This window comes from Juglans regia, chromosome 12 (genome assembly GCF_001411555.2).
Source record: "Juglans regia cultivar Chandler chromosome 12, Walnut 2.0, whole genome shotgun sequence".
Classification (NCBI taxonomy): domain Eukaryota; kingdom Viridiplantae; phylum Streptophyta; class Magnoliopsida; order Fagales; family Juglandaceae; genus Juglans; species Juglans regia.
The window spans coordinates 12,026,828-12,049,783 of record NC_049912.1 but is presented as its reverse complement, the minus strand read 5'-3'; the positions used below and the strand labels follow the sequence as shown (position 1 = coordinate 12,049,783).

At 37.4% G+C, this 22,956-nt stretch overlaps 1 protein-coding gene across 2 annotated transcripts; it reads right to left on the bottom strand.

Moving 5' to 3' along the window:
* Positions 1–601: 601 nt before the first annotated feature.
* On the bottom strand, positions 602–13,983 carry LOC109021274 (histone acetyltransferase HAC1-like). Of its 2 annotated transcripts, XM_019003881.2 has the most exons (18): positions 13,721–13,983; positions 13,155–13,400; positions 11,822–11,930; positions 11,421–11,727; positions 10,815–11,345; positions 8,852–10,659; positions 8,670–8,720; positions 6,381–6,677; positions 6,025–6,303; positions 5,590–5,718; positions 5,267–5,467; positions 4,983–5,125; positions 4,564–4,876; positions 4,233–4,372; positions 3,094–3,172; positions 2,618–3,010; positions 1,367–1,584; positions 602–1,251 (listed from the first exon to the last, which is right to left on the bottom strand). In XM_019003881.2, the coding sequence occupies exons 2-18, from the start codon at positions 13,337–13,339 to the stop codon at positions 1,137–1,139; spliced, it is 5,298 nt and encodes a 1,765-aa protein (XP_018859426.1). In that variant the 5' UTR covers positions 13,340–13,400; positions 13,721–13,983; the 3' UTR covers positions 602–1,136. The 2 variants fall into 2 exon arrangements, with proteins under 2 accessions (XP_018859426.1, XP_018859433.1); XM_019003888.2 differs by lacking the exon at positions 8,670–8,720.
* Between the last annotated feature and the right edge of the window lie 8,973 nt (positions 13,984–22,956).

Genomic DNA, 22,956 nt, shown 5'->3' with positions numbered 1-22,956 from the left:
TTTCATCATTAAAATAATAACGAAATGTTCGAAAGTGGATGATATAGCTTAAAAAAGAGCTAAATACCTTTTAGTAAATGCCTTTTTTGAGGTTGAACAGAAATCTATTGGGTCTTTCTTTTATTAAAAAAAAAAATATGCAGTCATGATTGTACGAACGCCGTCGCACATTCTCTTTGAAAGAGTGAGATCCACTATTAAAAATTAAAATTTTTTTTTTCAGTTTTATATTTATTCACTTCTTTTAAAATAAGTATATAGCACTTGCACATCCTATGACTATAAATATCATTTATTTAAAAATAATTGAAATGTCTTTTAGATATATAAAATAAAATTATCAATAATAATAAATGATAGCAAAAAATTAGATTTCAAAATTGTTTCAGGCGTATATATTACAATTTATGAGAACATGATGTGCTCAATGAGAGCAAATCTCCTTAATACAAAATTAAATACTGGTATCGACGTCTACTATAGATAATTATGAAGTATGGGCTAAAGCTGCAACAAAAGTGAAAAGTTTACAGAGCTTGCACATTTCATTGTATTTAGCATTACTCAATTTTCATCCATTTTTTTTTACGACATTCTTCTAAAAAAAGGTAATATAATAACAAAATCTTGGGAAAACAGTACAACTAAAACCAAAAAGAGGGATTGGAACTGACTTCCCCCTGACATGCTTTAGTAAGAAAATATTTTCCAGAAATATTAGAACAATTATAGTACAATCGCCACCCCAAGGATGACGTCCTTATAGAAGACAAGAACATCATAAAATCAAAGAATCGCCAAATCGAGGCAGAGTGAGACACGCATCAGTACACTAATACTCCAAGATGAACTGTTAGTGTTTGTTGAAGAGGGGTAGCTCTAATCAATGAAGTTCACTTGCTTCAGAAGATTTTTGAGTGGTCGAGGTGTAAACGAAAAGAATACTGTCTCGTGAATATGAACCAATCTGCTGTTTTACTCTATGCTTAACCCCTTCCAATCGTCTAAACCCGCCGCTTCTTCTATCATTGCCGAGTTCCCGGCAGTACCTTACTGAGCAGCACAAAACTGTGGACTCCCTCCCTCTACCACTGGGGGCTTTCTTTCAAAACTATATATATAGTATGTACAACAGATCATCCAGCATTGCTCGCAACCTCTGCAGCTCTCTGTCTCATCATCTCCATCACAGCAGCTCTTCGCCGTGAATCAGACTGCTGCTGAAGCCTCCTCAAATGTTCTTTAAGATCTCTGAACAAATTTAAGAAAACAAATATTATAACAATCACCAAACATACCGTATATAAAGGAATGGAAAAAGAAGTTGGCAAGCCAATGATGATTGGAAAAAGGCTGATCCATAAACCTGCAACGTGGCACGTGGCATTCAGATTCTTTGCAAGCTCGAGCATGAAGTTGGAGGAGATACCACATTTTCTTACAGAGAACACAACCTCCAGATGCACGGGTTTTGCATTGTATCCCATGGCGGAAAAGCCCTTTAACCTTGCGACAATTTGGGTACTGGCACAGTGCAGAACGACATTGTGATGCATGCACGAGAAGATCAAGCATCTTCCTAAGCTGCAATGTGAAACAAGCAATGATTTCAGACCCAATTTTCATATATATAGTTAAAAAAAATGTAATGATCTCCATAATACATGGTCATAAAAGTCTTTCCTCAAATATATGCACAAGGTGATAAAGAAGGCTTTTTATAAATAAGTGAAAATTTTATCGAAGAAGGCATGAAGCTTAAACCAACTACACAGGACATACAAAAGAAATAAATAATTAGGAATAGAAAAAGATATAAGAAAATCATAAAAACTCGATCCGTTAAAATCTATAGAAGTGGCACATTAAAGAACTAATGCAAATTTATGGACAAGAACAAAAACTGGGGGACAGCAATAACTGATACATCTGAATGGCGTGACAGGCCATGCAAAAAAAAAAAAAAAAGAGAGTAAAAATTGCATACAAAACATGCAGAAGTTACAAGTAGCAATTGCAAGAAATAACTCCCCCTTTCCCCATCACCATACTTTACCAGGTCAAATAAATAAATCGGGACTAAGAACTAAGAACTACACATGCTAGTAGCAATTGTTAGCAATAAATCTTACCCACGTACAGATTTGAATAATACAGAACAAAATATTGTGAGACAATGGCTAAAACAAAAACCGATATCTGTTACCAAGCCAGCAAAATATCATTGATGCAACTTATATATTGGTATCTGATGTGAATGGATACTGCACATTCTCTCCCTCCTACTCTTAACACACTTTGTCTTCATTTCTTGATATTAATTACACCTAAGCACTAATCATATTTCTAACCATTATGGGGGACATGGTTGCAGGGCTTTCCCAACCAAACGAAACATTAGTTTAGTTGGGTACTTGAGAGGCACTCGTGTTAGTGTGATGCAGGAAAAAAATGCAGTGATGGACAATAAAAGTTACCTAGGTATAAAAGATAATAATAAAAAAATGCAGTAAAGGACAATTAAGTTGTAAGATTGACGAAAGCAAGTACTCGAATATTTTATTTTACAAAAAATCCTTGATTACATGCAAGACAAGTGAGAAAATATAAGCAGCACCTGTAAAACTCGTAGCTGCCTGGCTTCTTTATTCTGAGCATCGCGATCAGCCATGGATGGATGGTTTGTCAACTTATGAGGATGATCAATACCCCCATCCTTTTGATAACAAGAATTGCATATATCATAATCAGGGCAGACTTCACATCGCCAACCCTGACCAGTTTCAATGTCAAGATGACATATATTGCATGTTATCACAAAGGCTGGGGCGGTTGGATTATGAAGATGGTAAAGGACCATCATCGAGGAATGTTTAGCCCGTCGCAGGGTATCATACTGATAATGATTTCCTTGACAAAGACTCAGAAATGCCTGTCTGGTGTCGAAGAATTCACTCTCAAGAATCTCATCTTTATCCTTTGTATCAACAGGTACATCAGTAATTTCAACCTGAAGATTTGACAAAGTTGCCCTTCAAAAAGAAGTTGATAAAAACCACTCACTTTCATGTAGTTTCTGGTCAAGGAACTTACCGGATAGAGGGCATGCTTTTCCCTCTGGTTGATTGGATGTCTCTCTCTTTCTTCACGTTTCTGTTCTACCTCATAACACCTGCAAGGATAGATGAAAAAATCAATAGAAAATCCGTCTCTTGAAGTTCTAAAGTACCTTCCAAGAGATATTCAGCAAATCAACATTATACTTTTAACAACTCAACCAAAGTGGAACTGCCCTCTCCACCACAAAGAAAAAAAAAAAAAAACACAAAGAACAAGTAAATAAGATAATGGAAAAGCAATGATTACAAAAATTCTAATTATGAACTTGCATTGTTAGAGAAATCAGAGAACTTCAGAGATTTCAGAAGTAGCCAGTATTTTCATCTTGGAATTCAAAGTCCAATGTTAAATTAACTAAACAGCTTTTTCCAAAATAATTAATAAGCTTTTCATCATTAACCACAAAGCAAATGGAATAAACCAGACCGTTGAATTCTTATTTTCCACCACAAAGAACTATAAGCAACATATAATATAGTACAAGAAAAGCAACACTGGAAATGGGCAATACCAGTTTAGAAGTTAAGAGCTAGAAGACACTGAGGAACCAAGATACAAGAAAAGGGAAAATATGCATTTTCAGGTTCAAACTTATAAAATAAATAGTTCACTTCCTATAAGACTACAAGGAAACATACATGATAAACAAAGAAAAAAAAGAAACCATAACCTGAAAGGAAATCCTTGCAAATATAACATTAAAAAATGAACCGTCCCAAAATATATATAATTTCTTCAAAATTATGATATGCAAGGGAGAAACCTTAGAGAAGAAAGAAAAAAGGATATAACATTTGTGAGCAGGTAACCATATTCATTCACTTAATTAACTTCCGCAGCTAAAATCAACTATTTGTGCTCTAGCACCAGTTACAGTATAAATGAAAATTTTAAGTGAACGAATTTATCCCAAATGTTAAATAGTTTGTGATAGTGGTATCAGTATCTTGCACTATGGGCATATCTGTAAATGTTGGTATTCATAAAACTGCTCCTACTGGACCAAACTACAGCTTAACATGTGAGAGAATGCTTATGAATATACAACTGTAGCATATATTTTATTCAACCATCTGTAGCAATACAGCAGGTAACGATTGCAGAATTCTTACTTTTCACAAAGCTGAAAACTTTTGCACTGGTTGCAAACCCAACGGTTTCCAGATACCATTAGGATACAACAGTGTGCACACGCATGCTGCAAATGAACCATGATAAAATCCTCCTTCATTGGGGAAATCGTTTCACCTAGCTGGGGAGGGGAAAAAAGTCTCATAAGAACAAGCACCAGCATTTTTTATGCCGTAAAACTACAGGAGAATTTGACATAAACAGATTTCTTTTTCTTTTTGAAAAATAATCAGTGAATTTGATTTATCTCAACTCCGACAATCCCATAGCAAGGAAAACAGTAAGCTGGAAGATAAGAAGAAGAAAAATTACTTTATGCATGAGTAGCAGATCCTTTGATGCGTTACCAGAAAGATCAGACTGACCAGATGCTTTTAGAGCCCTCTTTGTTATGGTCTTCTTAGTTGTTCCTTTCTTATTCTGTTTTTTACCATCTTCTTCTTGACGCATCTGATAAATAAGGTCCTCTGCCGCACCAGGCCAGTAATCACCATCAAAATATGGCAATCTAGCTGCAGTAACCTTAGCCTTACATTCACCAGTAGATACAAAGAAATGGTCGTATAAATTAGTGAGATCAACCACAATGTTTTCCTTGCCAGCTTTTCTTAACATCGCTAGATACCTGACACAGAAAATTCCAAACAAGGATTAAAGAACAAAATGAGTATAGGATACTAGCTGCTGTTGAGATAATTCACAAAATTCTTTATGAAAGTCACAAGGCTCACCATTCCCGGAGCTTATCGGATTTAGGCGTTTTTTGAATTTCTGGATGACAATATAAAATATAATCTTCACCCTTCAATGGAGGACAGGCCCATATATAGCAGCTTGTAAAACCTCGTATCTTGCAGTATTCAAGGTATCCAATCTGAAAGGACAAGCAAGAGATGAAGATCAATAGCTCCAGTTGAAGATTTCATACTAATCAAATCACAGACAAGTATACTAGAGAAAGTGCAATCAAGATAAAAAAATAAAAAAAATAAAAAAATGCAAGTCTGGAACCTACCAGAATCTCATGGTAAACAAATGTCCGAAGAGCCTCTCCAGAAACCGCTTTAATCTCAGGCCTGAAATACTTCACAGAGTCTAGGTACGAGAGATAAACACGGCGCTGATTTGGGAATTGACATTCAGACCCAAATTCTTGAACATACATGCCAAATAAGCAAACTTCTACACCTTCAATCTTCTGAAAAAGCAAAATCACCTGGAACCAAAAAAAAAAGAGCGGCTTAACGCGTAAGCTACTGCAGTTATCTAATGTTACTAGCAACGAATAAAGCTCGTCTTTGTTAGAGAATGTACGAAACTCAGGTAGATTCTCCAGACCTTGGATTTATAGGGGAACTCGGTCGGATAATTCTCTTCTTGAAAAATTTCAAGAAATCGCTGTTTCACTTCCAACTTTTTGTCAACAGATGAAACAACTCTGATTACAAGCGCTTCCGCTCCAGAAACCTAGCAATATCAATGTTTGGAAATAATTTAATAACAAATATGATATGATATAATTTAATAGTGTCAATGAACTAAAACCATGGCCTTTTTTTTTTTTAATAAAAATTCAAAAAAGATGTAATAGTTGGGATCAGCGATCAATAAGCGTAAGCTAATACAATCTAAGGTGGTGAATATCGGTTAGAAGCTTTCCATTGACATTCTTCGGCAAAGAAACTGCCATTCATCTCATGATGAACTGCATATTCTTTAATTTAATCATATTACCTAAAAAACTTTATACGAAAGCATCATATATGCAATCACCTCATCATAACTTTTCCCTTGGAGCCTTGCCCTCTCCTGTCTTTCTTGCTTCAGTCTCCTAAATAACCGCTGCTCTATGTGGTCACTAAGAATTGTTCTTGGCAAATCTTTGGCCCCAAGAACAGCATTCTGTGGTAAGGGCATGCGTTCACCTCTTTCAACCTGTTGTATATAGCAATTCGGGCAAGTGTATTCAGCTTGTCCACCGTCATTTCTTCGACCATTAAATAAAGCACAAATTTGATGTTGCCAAGCTTCACACTTATCACATTGAACCCACTGCACAAGATAATTAACGGTTTAATACAAACAGTTGGCGATAAAATGCAAAACAAACTTAACCAAAAAGAACATACCCATTCTTCAGTCTCTTCATCATTTTTCTTCTTTTCTAGCCTTGCCTTTGGAATGGCAGTACCATCGGCAACTATGGTGTCTCCGCGAGCTTCATTGTAGCATGGAATACAGAAATAATGCCGTGTATCGCCAGCACCCATGGTATAATACATTGCATTTCGCTTGATGCGAGCACCACAAGGAGTGCAATACGTAGGTGGTGGTTCAAAAGTAAGCTTCTCTACAGCACACAGCTGACAAGAGTTCTCACTCATTGAATGCTCCATTGCTTGATTCTTTTCTGCCTTTGCTTTACTCTATAAATAGGAGAATAATGAGTTATCATCTATTTTTGGGTTTATAACATCTAATTCACTTGACTATACAGATAACAATTGTTTTCATACAATATTCTTTTTTTTTTTATTGGCACAGACAAGAGTCCCCAGTTCTGGGTGTACACAAGCCCTCAAGGAGTTTCCCACAAGTGCATCTCAAATAATTCAAGGGGAAATTCCCCTCGTCCAATAGCCCCAAGGTGCGAATGCGGAGTTTCAAACCTAGGACATCTGGTTTATATTGCTTGCCCCAAAACCATTGTGCTACCCTTGGGGTTATTTCATACAATATTCTGAGAGAGGAAAAGAGAAACGAGTATGATTCCAACAGCAATAGACCCTTAGAAATCATATGCCTCAACAAGAAATTGGACCACTAATCTACTGTATCTACAGCAGTTAACATTGACATAGAAATTTCCATAACTGACTTTCGATTATTGTCTAGAAACATAAATGCACTCACTGCATCACATAGAAGCAAGACATAGTAGTCACCATGCTTGCAGCATGGACAGGGGTGGGAAGATTAAAAGAAATTTGGTGGGGAGGAATTGGTCGGAGGCAGGGGAGGCAAAGTCCATTCAGCCCACAGAACTCAACTAGGCGGGTAGATTGCAAGAGCGAGAACTGTCCTCTAAAGGATATGCTGAAAAACATCAGTTTCACATGCATTTTAAACCATTTAATCAGGAACAAGATAAAATGCGTATTCATCTTCTTCCTCTTTCATTCCCTTTTACCAAACAACATGAGGCAGAGGCAGCCTCATTACATCTCACCCTCCCCTTCCACATCTCACCCCCCCCCCCCCCCCCCCCCCCCCCCCCCCCCCCCCCCCCCCCCCCCCCCACCTCATTCCACTTACTATCCATCTCTCCAGCAAAACATAGTTCTACAATATTTTAAATAAGCATGAGTACGAGGATCCTCATCCTGGCTTCTTGTACAGTGATTTTCAACAAACAAAAGTGTTAATAATCAAAAAGTTAATAATAGAGGATGAAGATTATGCTTTTTTTGTGAACAGGGGGATTAATTATACCCAGTGCATAGCAACAAGGATTTTTGGACATTTTCTATATAAAAAAAAATAATAATAACAGAAAGGATGAAGATACGCAAAACAAAAGCTGTAATGGACTAGAAAAAGGAAACATTTTGAAATGTAAGTTTGCAAAACAAAAATAAAAGAAACAATTACGTATGAAAGTTTTTCCTCTGATACAAAGCACGTTAAAAGATACGCATGTGAAAATTTGTCAACTTAAGGTGGGAACGAAATGGCAGGGTATTTGTCCTTAGATACAGGTATGGAAAAGATGCATGCATGTTAAAAAATTCAACTTAAGGTGGGGAAAGAAAAATGAAGGATACTTGTACTCCTGTACTCTCAAGTACAGAAAAAATATATACGAATGTGAGAAATTTTCAAGTTAAGAGGGCAGAAGAGGATCGCATCACATCTCGTGTCCACACAAAAGATCAGAAATCCAACAAAGGAACAAACATATGTGAAAGTAAGGGGAGGATATACATGATACAGACTCCAATTGTATAGAATTAATAGGAACTACGGAAAAGTAATAACACTTTTTCCTGCCTAATGGTGGGTTCTAACAGGTCATGCTCAAGAGGTTATTCAAGAGAAGTTTATTACTATTTGCACTTATCAATATGGGTTCCAATCCAAAAATTCCTATGTGAATGAGAGCAACACCAACCCTTTCTACCAAAAACAGGGTATAATGCGAAATTATTTGAAGACAACCAGACATGTTAGCATCATGATAAATTACGACATCAAAAATAGTTGAGGTAACAGAGTTAGAAAAAGCCACCGAATTAGATGATAATACTCTAGCAAACCTCAGTTTAAAAAACAAACAACAAAGGAAGAAAGAAAAGAAATCCAAATGGTTACAACTGTGCCTTAAAAGAACGTATGGTAAATATCTTCTAATAATTTACTTTTTGATAAGTGCCCTCCAATAATTTACTCATTTGCGCTTCCGTTCTTCTCTACAGCCGATTGAAATGGTTAGGGATCTCTTAACCTTGTCTGATAACTTATCAAAAAATAATAATTTACTCATTTTCAAAACAAAAAAAGAACGGAATCCAATGCATGCATAGAAAAATCATTAACTTACCTGGCCAACCCACTGCCTGAGACCTATAATGTGCTCCTTAACCTGCTCTGGAGTGAAAAGTTCAGTCAATGACACACCCTTTATTTTTGGCTTCCCAGACTTGGTACCAGGCACAAGCTCGGGAGGCTGTGCCAAATTTTCTTGCTTAGCTGGATCAATCTCTTTCTCAAGTTTAATATTTTCTTGCTTAGACAAAGCAGAAGATTCAGCATATGCAATAGGTCCACCATCAGTCCCTCGGTTGCAGTTGTCACTCACATCTTCCTTCATCTGAGTAAGACTTTCCCGTCCAGAACTTTCAGCAACTTCCTTCTTCACTTCTGGAAACTCTGATTTAATAGGCATACAAATGTCATGGTGTTTATTATCTTGAAGGTGAACATTCTGCAAACCATGGAGTTGACCATATGCTGAACTTTCACTCTCAGGAACAACAGATTGGGATGACTGCACAATTTTCATGCGTTTTAGAGAAGGTTGTAGATCTTCTGAAGTTTCGACAACTGAGGGAGTCTTTGATATCAATCTAGCCGAGCTGTCAGCAGTGTCATAGGATTTACAGGATGCACTAATCGAAGACGGCATACAAGAACCAGACTCTGCTCGAGAATGTGGTTTCAATCTTGCCGAAATTTGTACACGCTTATAGTTTTTTACAGGAACACAAACAGGGCAACCTGCGTTCCTGCATGTCTTATGATGTTCAAGCAAGCCCTTGGTACGACGGCAGCGAGGATTTGGGCATGATGCCAGACTGCATTTACCAATGTGTGACAACAGTTCCTGAGCACTTATGCAGTGATGTGCTGGACATTTTCCTTTGGCGTATGGGCATACACGAGCATGTTGCAAAAACAAAAGCCACCTCTGTTGATTTCTGTACCGTTCAAGGTTTAGAGTACCAGATCTACTTGCAACACCACTTAATTTAGGAGGCACAGCAGTGCTTCTATCAGCAGCAGTTTGACCAATAATGGATCCTTCTGATGATAAATTGTTACATTGAGCTTCATCTTGCATGGATATTCTCTGACGGAAATCCTCTTGGACATGGTGCTCAAGTGGCAAGATCCTTGGTATGTGGTTCCTGTCTTGTGATTGCAGTTTCCATTGACCCGGCAGTGCTGATTCCGATTGTGCTCCAACAGAAAGGCAGCTAAAATCGCTTTGAGAATCTGTAATCAAATGGCTTGGATGCAGCGATTGTTGCATTTTTTGACAATTTTGAGACAGTGATGAGCAGTTATCATGCTGGCCAGATGGAAGAGAGAGATGTTGAGCACCCCTGGATGGGTCTTCAGCAGAACTCTGCTGGAATTGGTTCTGCATGTTAGACAATTGGAACTGTTCAGAAACTTGTGAGTGCAGAACCTCATTGTGTTGCTCCACTCCAGGCTCACACTTCACTTGGCTACAAAGATCGGAACGCGGCTGAGACTGGCCAAAATCATTGTTCAACACATGCTGGTGCTGCTGACTTTGTTGCTTCTGTTGGCGTTGCTGTTGAACAAATTGATGCTGTAATTGCTGCTGTTGATGAGAATGTAGTAGATTGTCTCTAGAAGTTATTGGAGCTTGGAAATTCATCTTTTCAGATTGATCAACTAAATGAGGCTTTGTAAAGGCAGCCTGGTTCGCCACTTGCAAATTTGACTGATTACTTATCAAAGGAGAGTTGGTTTTGGACATCGTCGACAGGCTAACTGAATTAAAGTTCTGAGTGTTCATCATTGATCCGACAGATGTTGCAGCACCGTAGAAGTGTCCAGAACCAAAAGAATCAGAATTGCTCATTCCAAATCCATCACCTGATCATTGAAGTCTTCGTTGTGAGAATGCTTATTTGTGCCAAAATAAATATCAATCTTCCCACATGATGCATGATATAACACCTATAAAAGAAGCCAGAGATAGAGAGAAAGAGATTTTTTTTTTATCGGTAAGATAGAGAGAAAGAGATTACCCTGCATTAATGGCCGCTGATGCTGGTCAAAGTGCTGCTGCAAAGGTTTCGGTGAATTAGCATAAGGTGTAGCAGTAAGATAGCTTTCAGAGGTACCGCGTTCATTCATAAGTTGTGAATTATTCCCAGTCAACCCTAAACCACCATTTAAAGCCCCATTTGGAAACCCAAAAGCCTTCTTCTGCAAGCTAGGCCTAATTCCACCACTGCCAATTTGACTACCAAGGTTGTGCAATATACGGCTATTTTGACCAACAAGATGCTGCTTTTGCTGCAGTGGTTGAGAAACAGTTGTTGACTCGACAGTGGAAAACCCACCACCATTAGAAGCTTCCAAGTTCATGTAAGATAGATTATTGTTGTTGTTGTTGTTGTTATTGTTGCAGTTATTACTGTTACTATTACTATTACTAAATCCAGGAGTAGGAATCATTTGGCTTGTAATTGTTTGGGCACCCAATGGCAACATATTCCCACTAGAACTGAGGGAAAAACTGGCAGGAGATTGTTGATATCCATTAGGCAATGGACCTGCAAGAATAGACTGTGTTACTGATACAAAGAAGCAAAACCAATAGCCTTAACAAGAGACTTAATAACACTTACCATCAGCTCTGTTAAATGAACTGGCGCGCATGCCACCGGTACCAGTTGGTAACAGGCTTCCAGTGTTGACAGTTGTAGGCATTATGCTATTACATCCACTAGAAGAAATCATGGAAGTATCAACAGAAGATGCAACAGCCATGGTTGAGTTCGCACTGTGTGACATGCCAGGTGTCGGTATCATTGTACCAATGGTAGAGGAAGAATTAACAAGCTGCGGATATTGTTGATTCTGATTACTCAAATGTGGGCGTTTAATCAAATTATGCAAACGACTCTCCAATGTGTCAAGGTTCATGTAATCCTCCTATGAGAATATTAGAAATGTTAAACGATTAATAATATACTGTCACGTAAGACAGATATCTCCAACAAACACATAAAAATTAAAAAAATAATACCTTTGTATGAGCTGATCTCAATAAACCCTCCTCTAGACGTTTCGCGATATCCTTGAACTTCCTTGCCTGTTCATTTAGATGTGGCTGCCGCTGGGATAAGATATTGAAGCTGAAAACAAGATAATAGAATGTTCTCATCATTCAATAATCAACAAACGCACACATATCAAAAGCATGTTCTCAGATGATGGTAAAAAAACAACTATATTACAAGCATGCCAAGAGCATATTAGATTATAATATCTAAACAATGGTTCAATAGCAGCCCAAAGAATCTTACAAATGATCGAGCCCCATTCCCCCACATAAAATATAATAATAATTAAAAAAACTGAAGAAAGGCTTAACAAACCACAGACCATCGAGAATATAAAGGTGACTACATTATATAAGGTGATTGCACCTGCTCTAAAGGCTAGTAAATCACACCAGCAAATTTCATCCATTCAACCACACAAGTCTAGACATATATTTGCATGCTCCTCCTATAACAGATGACATATATACATTTTTTTCTGGATGGGTGATCAAGAAGTTTTATTCATAAAAAAGGAAGGCATGGCCCAAGTACACAGGATATATACATGAGAAGTACCTAACTAGGGTTTACAACCAAAAGTAGAAAATCATGGCATATATACATATATCAGATATTTTTTTTGTAAGTAATCCATCTTATCAGCACAGAAAGTAAAATGCAGATATGTCTTGCAAATTGGGGAAAAAAATCTATTTGCAGTTTTCTTCCACTGCAAAACACTTTTCTTCCATTGATATTAATTTATTTTCTAATGAAGTAGATGAGGTTTTAGCTCAAGTGGCACCAACCCCTGCCAGAATGGGGTGGAGCGTGTGGTCATGACCCCATTTGGTGCATATATAACTTTACAATCGAAAAAAAAAATTAAAAATTAAATCTCTAGAATTATATAATTCTCAAAGTTCAAATTCCATAATAGAAATTACTGCATATAAATACCCAAGAAGATGCCATCATATCTTCACTCTTCTAAGTACACATTATAGCTATTAAAAATATACTTAAAATGCATAACAGTTTTCCATCACCTAGAGCCCGAAATGCAACAGGTCATTCCCAGACTCCCAAAACATTTTGACTACCAACAAAATGTACAAAAAACTAATAGTTATACTTCTCAATTTGCATTGAATAGCACTCAAAATGCATTATACTGAGTTTTAACAAACAGAATACCTCTTAAGTTATGTAGTAACATAAACACAGTTCACAGGCGCACCGGGAAAAAAACTACAGAAGAAGAAGAAGGAAGAAGAACAGAACAGAAAGAACAACAAAAGTGGACTGTCTTACATCTTGTCTTGCATGTATGCACGTGCCCTGTTCATCTCGGTCTCTCCAGTAAACAGAGCACGCAGCCCCCCGCCGCCGCTGCCCAGATTATGCATTTGCTGAGCGAGCGCACTCCCATTCTGCTGGGGCAGCCCTGCCTGATTGGGCACCTGCCCCGCCCCCGACATATGAGCCTGCACATTCATCTCATTTACCTCCAACTAGCGAGCACCGCATAACTCAGTCAAATCCCCACCTTAAAATCTCCTGCTCGTTCCACCACAGTCAAACACCACATAAACTAACCAAATAATAATAATCATAATAATCAAATCCCAAATTATCAACTAACGGAAATGGCATGAATTTGTGATAAAGAAAAAAAAAACAATTGGATGGAAATAAATGAGGAAGAGACCAATAGACGCAATCGTAGTTCTAGAGTACAATCAGGGGCAAATTGGTAACTGAGAAATTGACTGAATTTGATTAATTTATTTTTCTCCTAATTTTAGTAAGTAAACCCTAGGTGAGGACTGAATCGAAATGAATCGCATCGACGAGCATAGATAAACCCTAATACGAACCTTTGGGGACAAGCGTACGAGAGGGGAAGCAGCGGCGATCGAAGGCGAGGAATCGTTCAGTGAGCTTCCAGAGTTAAAATCGCGACGATCGCAGACTGGTCGCCGATTCGATAAACGTAGGAGAGAGGAATCGAAGGAAGTCGGCCAGAGAGAGCGAATTGAGTAGGGAATTGAGCACGTGCGCACGGTTTGAAGAAGCAGAGGGATGAATGGAAAGGGGGGTGAATCGAAGGGAAGGAAAAGTCCGCGTGGAAGAGAGAGAAGGGGAGAGAGTATAACGTTTGAGGTGATCGAATAATAGGGAAAAAATAATAAAAAATTATTAAATAATAAAAAATAATAATTAAAAATATATAAAAAATAATTATAAAATAATAAATAGTAACAAGAATATTCTACTATTCAAATGGAGTTTAAGGTCTTGTTTATTTTTATAAAATTTTTTAATTCATTTTATTTTATTTTATTTTATTTAATTATTATAATTTTTTTAAATTTATATATAAAATAAAATAAATAATTTAATTTTTTAAAATTTTAAAATAAAAATAATATTAAAAATATATATTTTATTTAATTTTTAATTTTAATTTCTATTTATACCAAAAAACGAGATGATATTGAATGAACAGGGGGTGATTGGGTTTTCAATTTAGGGATTTATTTATTTATTTTGAGAAAAAATTATAAAATTAGATTATTTTAAAAATATTTTAAGTTTCCTGAGACTGGGGAACAACATGGGAGGATACATATCAGATAGGACTATTTGGTATCTGAATTTACGATATTGCCCATTAACGATCCCACAAATCTACCCATCCACGAAGGACCACGATCCAACTATGTTTTGTTTTTTTTTTTTTTTTTGGGGATAATCAGGATTCACCTATGTTGTTATCCTCTAATCCGGGTTTAATCTTTGGTCGGTACTCTTATAATAATGTTGTTATATTTCCTCTGTTCTGCGAGAATAGTACTATTTCGTCAGTAATACAGTTCATTTTGGAAAATAATTTGCATTTCACATAAAAAAAAAAAAAACATTGTCTCATCTTAATAGTAATTTTTTAGTGTTACACTTGAAGGTTCATTTAATAAGAAAAAATAAAAAATAAAGGGCAAAAAGGTAAGAGAAATAGAGAGAAAACCCATGTTTTCCATGGGGAGACTAGAGAATTAAGAATTTATATCACCAAATATATAATTTGAGAATTACTCCTCCCATGGGCGAAATACTGGCGACAAGGAGGAAGTCGAACTGGCAACGTGCAGCCAGTCAAGAAGTAAGGCAAGTAGCACGTTGTAGAGAGTTTGGTAGATGCGGGATGGCACAATGAAAGATGGTTCGTCCAACACCAAGTAATGATGTGTTGACCGTGCAAGAGCGAGCACCGGGCAAAGACAACCTCGATGTAGATAGGCGAGTTATACGAGATAACGCGGAGGTGCTCAAATGGTGACAAGTGTCATACATAGAGGCTCATACTTCACCAGAGATGTCCTATTTGGAGTAAGCCTGCAAAAGAAAAATTACGAACTTGCAGGTCATATCATCTTATCTCAAACATATGATTTAGTGCCATGTAGAAGACTGAGGAAGGGCTGCAGGATTAAACTTAAGGCAAGCTGCAAGAACATGCACACATTGTCCCGTTAGTCACTCAGTCTCTACCATTGTAAGGGTCTCGCCAAACGCAAAAGGCATGTCCTAAAGCAAGGTGAATACCCATGAATGGAGAAAAGGATGTATGTATTAGTTAAGAATGGGTTATACGACTTAGTTAAAGTTATAAAATGGAAATGAATGTAGAGAGAGAATGATGAAGGTGATAGTGTGACTTAACATTTAAAGTGAAGATTCACTTTAATGGATAAGAACATGATGTTGAATGCTATGTGTTGGGAATGTGACCTCAAGTGGGTCACAAATCACGGTTTCGAGAATTTAGAAAATGGTGATAAAAGAATGTAGGAAGGATGGATTGAATAATTGAATGGACCTAAGTAAAGGAAGTCGGGCTTGTTTGGAAATAGATCTCATCCCAAAATTATCATCTCATCTCATCACATCTTTTTCCTAAAGATAATTCAAATACAAACATTTTCAAATTAATCATTACAACTTTTTCAAACTAATCATTACAATTTTTTTAAACTGTCAAACAAAAAATAGAAAACAATTCAACTTTTTCAAATCTCTAAACAAAAATAATATTATAAAATTATACTCTAACAATATTTTAACTTTATAATATTTTTTATTCAACTTTTTCTCTCTTCTTTCCCAAAATCTAAAAAATACTAAACTCAAACAGTTTCACTACTATTCACAAGCTATCTTACTATTATTTATAAAATTTTCATCTCATCTCACTCCCCAAACGAGGTTTAAGTCAATGATAGTTTTATGCATTTCTAAGTTTAAGTTGCATATGCACTTGCAAAGGAAATTGACATTAAGTTATGTATGCATATAGATTGCAATCTGACATGCACATGAATGAACTACATGAAATGATAATGGCATGGAGTCCAAGCAAGTATTATACTTATACTCTTCTAGAGTTTTCTAAATGAAATAAAATGAACATGAAATGTTTACTTAGAAATGAAATCATATTTTATAAAGGTATACTGAGGTATTAATGTTTTAAAGTATACATATGTAACGACCTTCGTTGGCAATCCCATTTTATGCACCTCAAGAATAGTTGTATGTATGTAAAATATATGTTATATGTAGTATTATTGTTTTTATGTTCCATGAAATGAAAATGATGATGTTTATGATTGAGGTTATAAAATAATGTTTAAATGAGGAAATGAAACAATATTTAAATGATGCCAAGAAACGATATTTAAATGATGCTTCAAAATGATGTTTAAATGATGATCTTTATGCTTATGCTATGAAATGATGTTTTATAAAATGAAATGGACTGATAAATGAAATGAAAAGGAAAGGAAAGGAAATACAAAGAATGTTTTAATGTATGAAACTACATAACAACCATAAAGTAATGAATGATGGTATCAAGAGGAGAATGGCATATTGCAATGTAGAATCGGATCCATTGGTAGTGCACCCAATGGTTCCATCCTAATGGAAATGGATTCCTAACTTGTGGCCACAAGTGAAGTCCAAGTTCAAAAAACTACTAACCCTAACACATAAGGCGTAACTGATATGAACTTCACCAACAATTGTGATGAAACCCGATAACAATGATGGCTTGGAACCCCAAGATCGTATTGACAAGATTTGTTGAGCCTTGACCAGTCACCCAACTAGATGAGAACCAAGACTACGAAGGATTGAAAACGCCACACCCAGAAATCAGAATCAAGGTGATAAGTTTGGAGCTTGAACGCCACAAGATTAACTTGATAAGTTCAAGGAGTTCTTTGAAGAACCAAGAGGAACACAAGACCTCACAAAAACAAATAAGTTTCTGAAATTTCCAATCTGATATTAAAACTCGAAATAACCCCTTTATATACTTGGAACAACCCTCCAAGAATAGGAAAAGTCATAACTACAGCTTTAAAAGCAACACAAATATTAACATAACAAGTCCCACGAAATTTAGGCCTCTTGGACTTCTAGAGGCAGCCAGAAATGACTAAATGACTAAATTCAATGTATTTCACGTACCCAGGCAAGACCAAGTTCATTCACCTATTTAATATTCTTGAAACTTAACAAATTCACGTCCTTTAATGGTCAGACCATTCATCATATTTCTATGTGCTAATTAGCCTCTTCAATTGCCTTGATGACATGGATTAAGTCTTGAATATTGTTTGAGCCCATCTTGGTCTTTTTAGAATCAGCCCAATTCTCTTGGATTAGCCCATTTAGTGCTTCCTTGAAACGTTTGGCTCTAAGTCTTGTAATTGGGCCACTAGGAAATGACAAAGGGTCTTGTACAAATTCAGCTCCATTCCCACTTGTATGATTAGCATGTCCAACTTCTTGGTTTGCATCATTCTCCCCCTCTTGAGAAGGATTTGTCCTCAAATCATCACCTACATCAAAAGGAGACAAATCAGCAACATTAAAGCTTGCACTGACACCATACTCACCTGGTAAGTCAAGCTTGTAGGCATTATCATTGATGCGTTCTACTACTTGAAATGGCCCGTCACCCCGAGGTAGGAGTTTTGAACGCCGCTTCTCTGGAAAACGGTCCTTCCTTAAGTGCAACCAAACCCAATCTCCTGGTTGAAACACTACCTTCTTACGTCCCTTGTTGGCTTGATGGACATATTGTTTAGTCCTCCTTTCAATGTTCAGCCGTGCCTTTTCATGAATCATCTTTACAAATTCTGCCTTCTTTTTGCCATCTAAGTTCACACGTTCACTCAAAGGTAAAGAAGTTAAATCCAAAGGTGACAATGGGTTAAAGCCATAAACAATTTCAAATGGTGAAAACTTAGTTGCAGAATGTATACTTCTATTGTAAGCAAATTCAACATGTGGCAAACAATCTTCCCATGCTTTCAAGTTCTTTTTAATGATAGCACGCAACAAAGACGACAAAGTTCTATTTACTACTTCAGTTTGGCCATCCGTTTGTGGATGACAAGTAGTAGAAAACAACAACTTAGTTCCCAGCTTTCCCCACAAAGTCTTCCAAAAGTAACTCAAAAACTTTGCATCCCTATCAGAAACAATGGTCTTAGGCATACCATGTAACCTAACAATTTCTTTGAAGAACAAATCAGCTATATGTGATGCATCATCAGTTTTATGGCATGCAATGAAGTGTGCCATCTTGGAAAATCTATCTACCACCACAAAAACTGAATCTCTCCCCCTCTTAGTCCTAGGTAAACCTAAAACAAAATCCATAGAAATATCAGTCCAAGGTTCACTAGGTATTGGCAAAGGGGTGTACAAACCATGGGGTTTCAACTTAGACTTAGCCTGTTTACACGTGATACACTTCTCACAAATTCTTTCCACATCACGTTTCATATGAGGCCAAAAAAATGTTCATGCAAAATTCCTAAAGTCTTAGCTACACCAAAATGACCCATCAAACCACCACCATGAGCTTCTCTCACAAGCAATTCGCGCAAAGAACATATTGGCAAACACAGTTTATTTTCCCGAAACAAAAATCCATCATACCTATAAAACTTACCAAACGCCATTTTTTCACATGCATTGAACACATCACCAAAATCAGAATCTTGAGCATACAATTCCTTAATGTATTCAAAGCCAAGCATTTTTGTATCTAAAATGGAAAGTAAGGCATACCTTCGGGACAATGCATCAGCCACCACATTTTCCTTACCTTGCTTATATCTGATCACATACGGAAATGTTTCAATGAATTCCACCCACTTGGCATGGCGTTTGTTCAACCTTTGCTGTCCTTTCAAATGCTTCAAAGACTCATGATCTGTGTGAATCACAAACTCCTTTGGCCATAGATAGTGTTGCCAATTTTCCAAAGCCCTCACCAAGGCATACATCTCCTTATCATAAGTAGGGTAATTTAGGGCTGCCCCACTCAACTTTTCACTGAAATAAGCAATTGGACGGCCTTCTTGCATCAAAACAGCTCCAATTCCTATGCCTGAAGCATCACACTCAATTTCAAAAGTTTTAGCAAAGTTAGGTAAAACAAGCAAATGTGCAGTTAACTTTTCTTTGATCAGACTAAATGCCTTTTCTTGTTCTTTTCCCCACTTAAACGGCACATTTTTCTTGATGACTTCAGTAAGAGGGGCGGCTAAGCTACTAAAATCACGCACAAACCGTCTATAGAAGCTAGCTAAGCCGTGGAAACTCCTCACTTGGCTGACTGTTGTAGGCGTTGACCACTCTTGGATTGCCTTCACCTTTTCCTCATCCACCTCAATTCCTCTCTTACTAACAACAAAACCAAGAAACACAAGCTTATCCGTGCAAAAGGTGCACTTTTTGAGGTTAGCAAACAACCTTTCTTTCCTTAGAATTTCCAAAACAGATTTCAAATGCATTACATGTTCTTCCAAATTTTTGCTATAGATCAGGATATCATCAAAATACACAACTACAAATCTGCCAATAAATGCTCGCAAAACATGGTTCATCAAACGCATAAATGTGCTCGGAGCATTAGTTAAACCGAAAGGCATCACTAACCACTCATACAAACCATATTTAGTCTTAAAAGCAGTTTTCCATTCATCACCTTCTTTCATCCTAATCTGATGATATCCACTCTTAAGATCAATTTTTGTAAAGACACAAGAACCATACAATTCATCCAACATATCATCTAGTCTAGGAATGGGATGACGATACTTTACCGTTATGTTGTTGATGGCTCGGCAGTCAACACACATCCTCCATGTTCCATCCTTCTTGGGAACTAACAGCACCGGAACCGCACAAGGACTCATACTTTCACGCACAAACCCCTTCTCCAATAATTCACTTACTTGCCTCTGAAGTTCCTTGGTCTCCTCGGGATTACTCCTATAAGCAGGTCGGTTTGGAATTGATGCACCAGGTATGAAATCAATTTGATGTTCAATCCCTCGGATTGGAGGTAAACCATATGGTACCTCTTCAGGAAGGACATCTTCAAACTCCTGCAAGAGAGAAACAATATTGCTCGGCAAAGCACCGACGAGATCATTAGTACATAAAAGAGCCTCCTTGTACATGAGTACAATAAGGGGCTGGTGTGAAAATAATGCTCTCTTGATCTCCCTTTTTTTTGCAATGTAATTGAATTTTTCCTCTCTTGCTCTCACTATAGCCGAAATCCTCTCTCTTTCTTTTTCACTCTGATCAATGTTTTTCTCTCCTTTTTTTTTTAAGTCTTTTTTTTCAGTTTCGGCCTTCCTTTCCTTTTCCTTTTTTTTTTTCATTCGAACTTTGTAACTTTAATTGGTCCTCCCTGACCTGTTTTGGAGTTAATGGCACAAGAGTAATAGGTTGCCTATTAAGAGTGAAGGAATACTTATTTGTGAATCCATCATGCGTAACCCTCAGATCATACTGCCATGGTCTTCCCAACAGTAAATGGCATGCGTGCATAGGAACCACATCACAAAGCACCTCATCCTCATATTTGCCAATGGATAATGCCACCAACACTTGTCTTGTCACCTTGATTTCCCCACATTCATTCAACCACTGAAGCCGGTAAGGTTGAGGATGTTTCAAGGTAGTTAAAGCCAATTTCTCCACCAAATAAGTGCTGGCTACATTTGTGCAACTCCCACCATCGATAATGACACTGCAAACTTTGTTATTTACAAAGCACCGAGTATGAAACAAGTTCTCCCTTTGGTTACTTTCTTCCTCCTTAACCTGCACATTGAGAACTCGCCTTGCAACCAATAAATCTCCAACCACAGCATTTTGCTCATCGTCAGCATCCTCCATAGATGGCATATCATCATTATCTACTTCTTCCTCATTTTCTGACTCAAGCTCTCCTTGGGCATTTATCACCATCACCCTCTTGTTTACACACTGGCTGGCTATATGTCCGCGCCCCTGACATTTAAAACATTTAATATCACGTGTCTTAGAACTTGAAGTCTCGATTGTACCTGAAGTAGTGGCGGTCTTTAAGTTGGCATTCTTAGAGGATTCAAATTTTGGCTTATTTTGTTGCTGCTCATCCCTTTTTGGAGTTGTCTTCCACGAGCTGGTTGTAGCCATAGGCAGTCCCCTCCTAGCCAATCCCTTTCGTTTGAATTGTTCCTCCACCTTTATGGCTTGATGCACCATATCTGTCAACTCAACATAGTGCTGCATCTCGACTATATCCGCAATCTCACGATTTAAACCGTGCAAAAACCTAGCCATGGTGGCTTCCCGGTCCTCTTCTACATTTGCCCGGATCATAGCTACCTCCATCTCTTTGTAATACTCATCCACACTTTTAGATCCTTGAATTAACCTCTCTAATTTTTGATACAATCCCCTATAATAGTGGCTGGGTACAAAACGCTTCCTCATAAGCATTTTCATTTCCTCCCAAGTGTCCACGGGTGGCTCTCTATTCCTCCTCCTATTAATCAGTAATTGATCCCACCACACAATGGCATAATCGGTAAATTCAATTGCAGCCAACTTAACCTTCTTTATCTCTGAGTAGTTGTGACAATCAAAGACCATCTCCATTTTAGTTTCCCACTCCAAATAAACTTCAGGATCATTTTTACCTTGAAAAGATGGGATTTTAATCTTTATATTTCCTAAATCGTTATCCCTCCTAGGCCTACCCATCCTAGCTTCTCTATTTCTATGCCCACGCTCAATCCTGCCTCGGTTCAAATATTGCTCATCAAACTCCTCCGACTCCGCCTCTCCATCAACATTCCGCCATGGACCACGCCCACCATGCTGCCTATTGTGGATGTCATGTTGCTGGCCCCTAGGAGTTTCTGCTTCTACCCTGTCCAACCTTTCGTGAATAGGTTCTAATTCAGCCCTCAACATACGCCTCATCTCCCCTAACATCGCTTGCATTTGGACGTTTGGAACTGGAGGTTGTCGAAATTCTTCGGTTGTGTCTTCTTCTTGATTATTAGACATGTTTTAAAATCTGCAAACAAAGTTAGAATCCTCACAAGCACTCTCCCTCACGTGTTTCACTCAAGAATTGATACACTTGCACTCGTGTTTTCACTCTAAACGGCTTTTACCCTCATATGGTCTCGCACTCTTGCCTTTTTCCACTCTTCTGTGTCTTCTTTAGTTCTTAATCGAACTTCAAGAAACTCATTCAAAATAATCCAGCAGCAGTTCAGAAAATAAACAACCAAAACTCATCAAAAGTTCAAGTACTTGAATAAGGTGAGATACAAGATTGAAAGGAAGAAGTTTTCTTACTGGAATCGTGTACCTTTTTTTTTTTTTTTTATAATATCTTTTTTCGTTTTCATTTTTTTTTTTTTTACAGCAAAGAACAGGAAATAGAACGAAAATAAAAGATAGACAAACTTATCTTAGAACCAAAGCTCTTGATACCAAAATGATATTAACTCCACCAACAATTGTGATGAAACCCGATAACAATGAGGGATAGATGAGGGAGATAGGAGGCAACGTAAGCCTAGAATTGAGAATGGGTATAAGAATGGAGAGTTTGGTGAGGATGAGGAAGGCTTAACATCTGAAGTTGGATTGGGTGGACATAGAGGAGTTAGGCATGGAAGAGGCTTTAGGGCAAACTCAGGGGGTCGAGATAGAGTAGATAAGAACCTTGGAA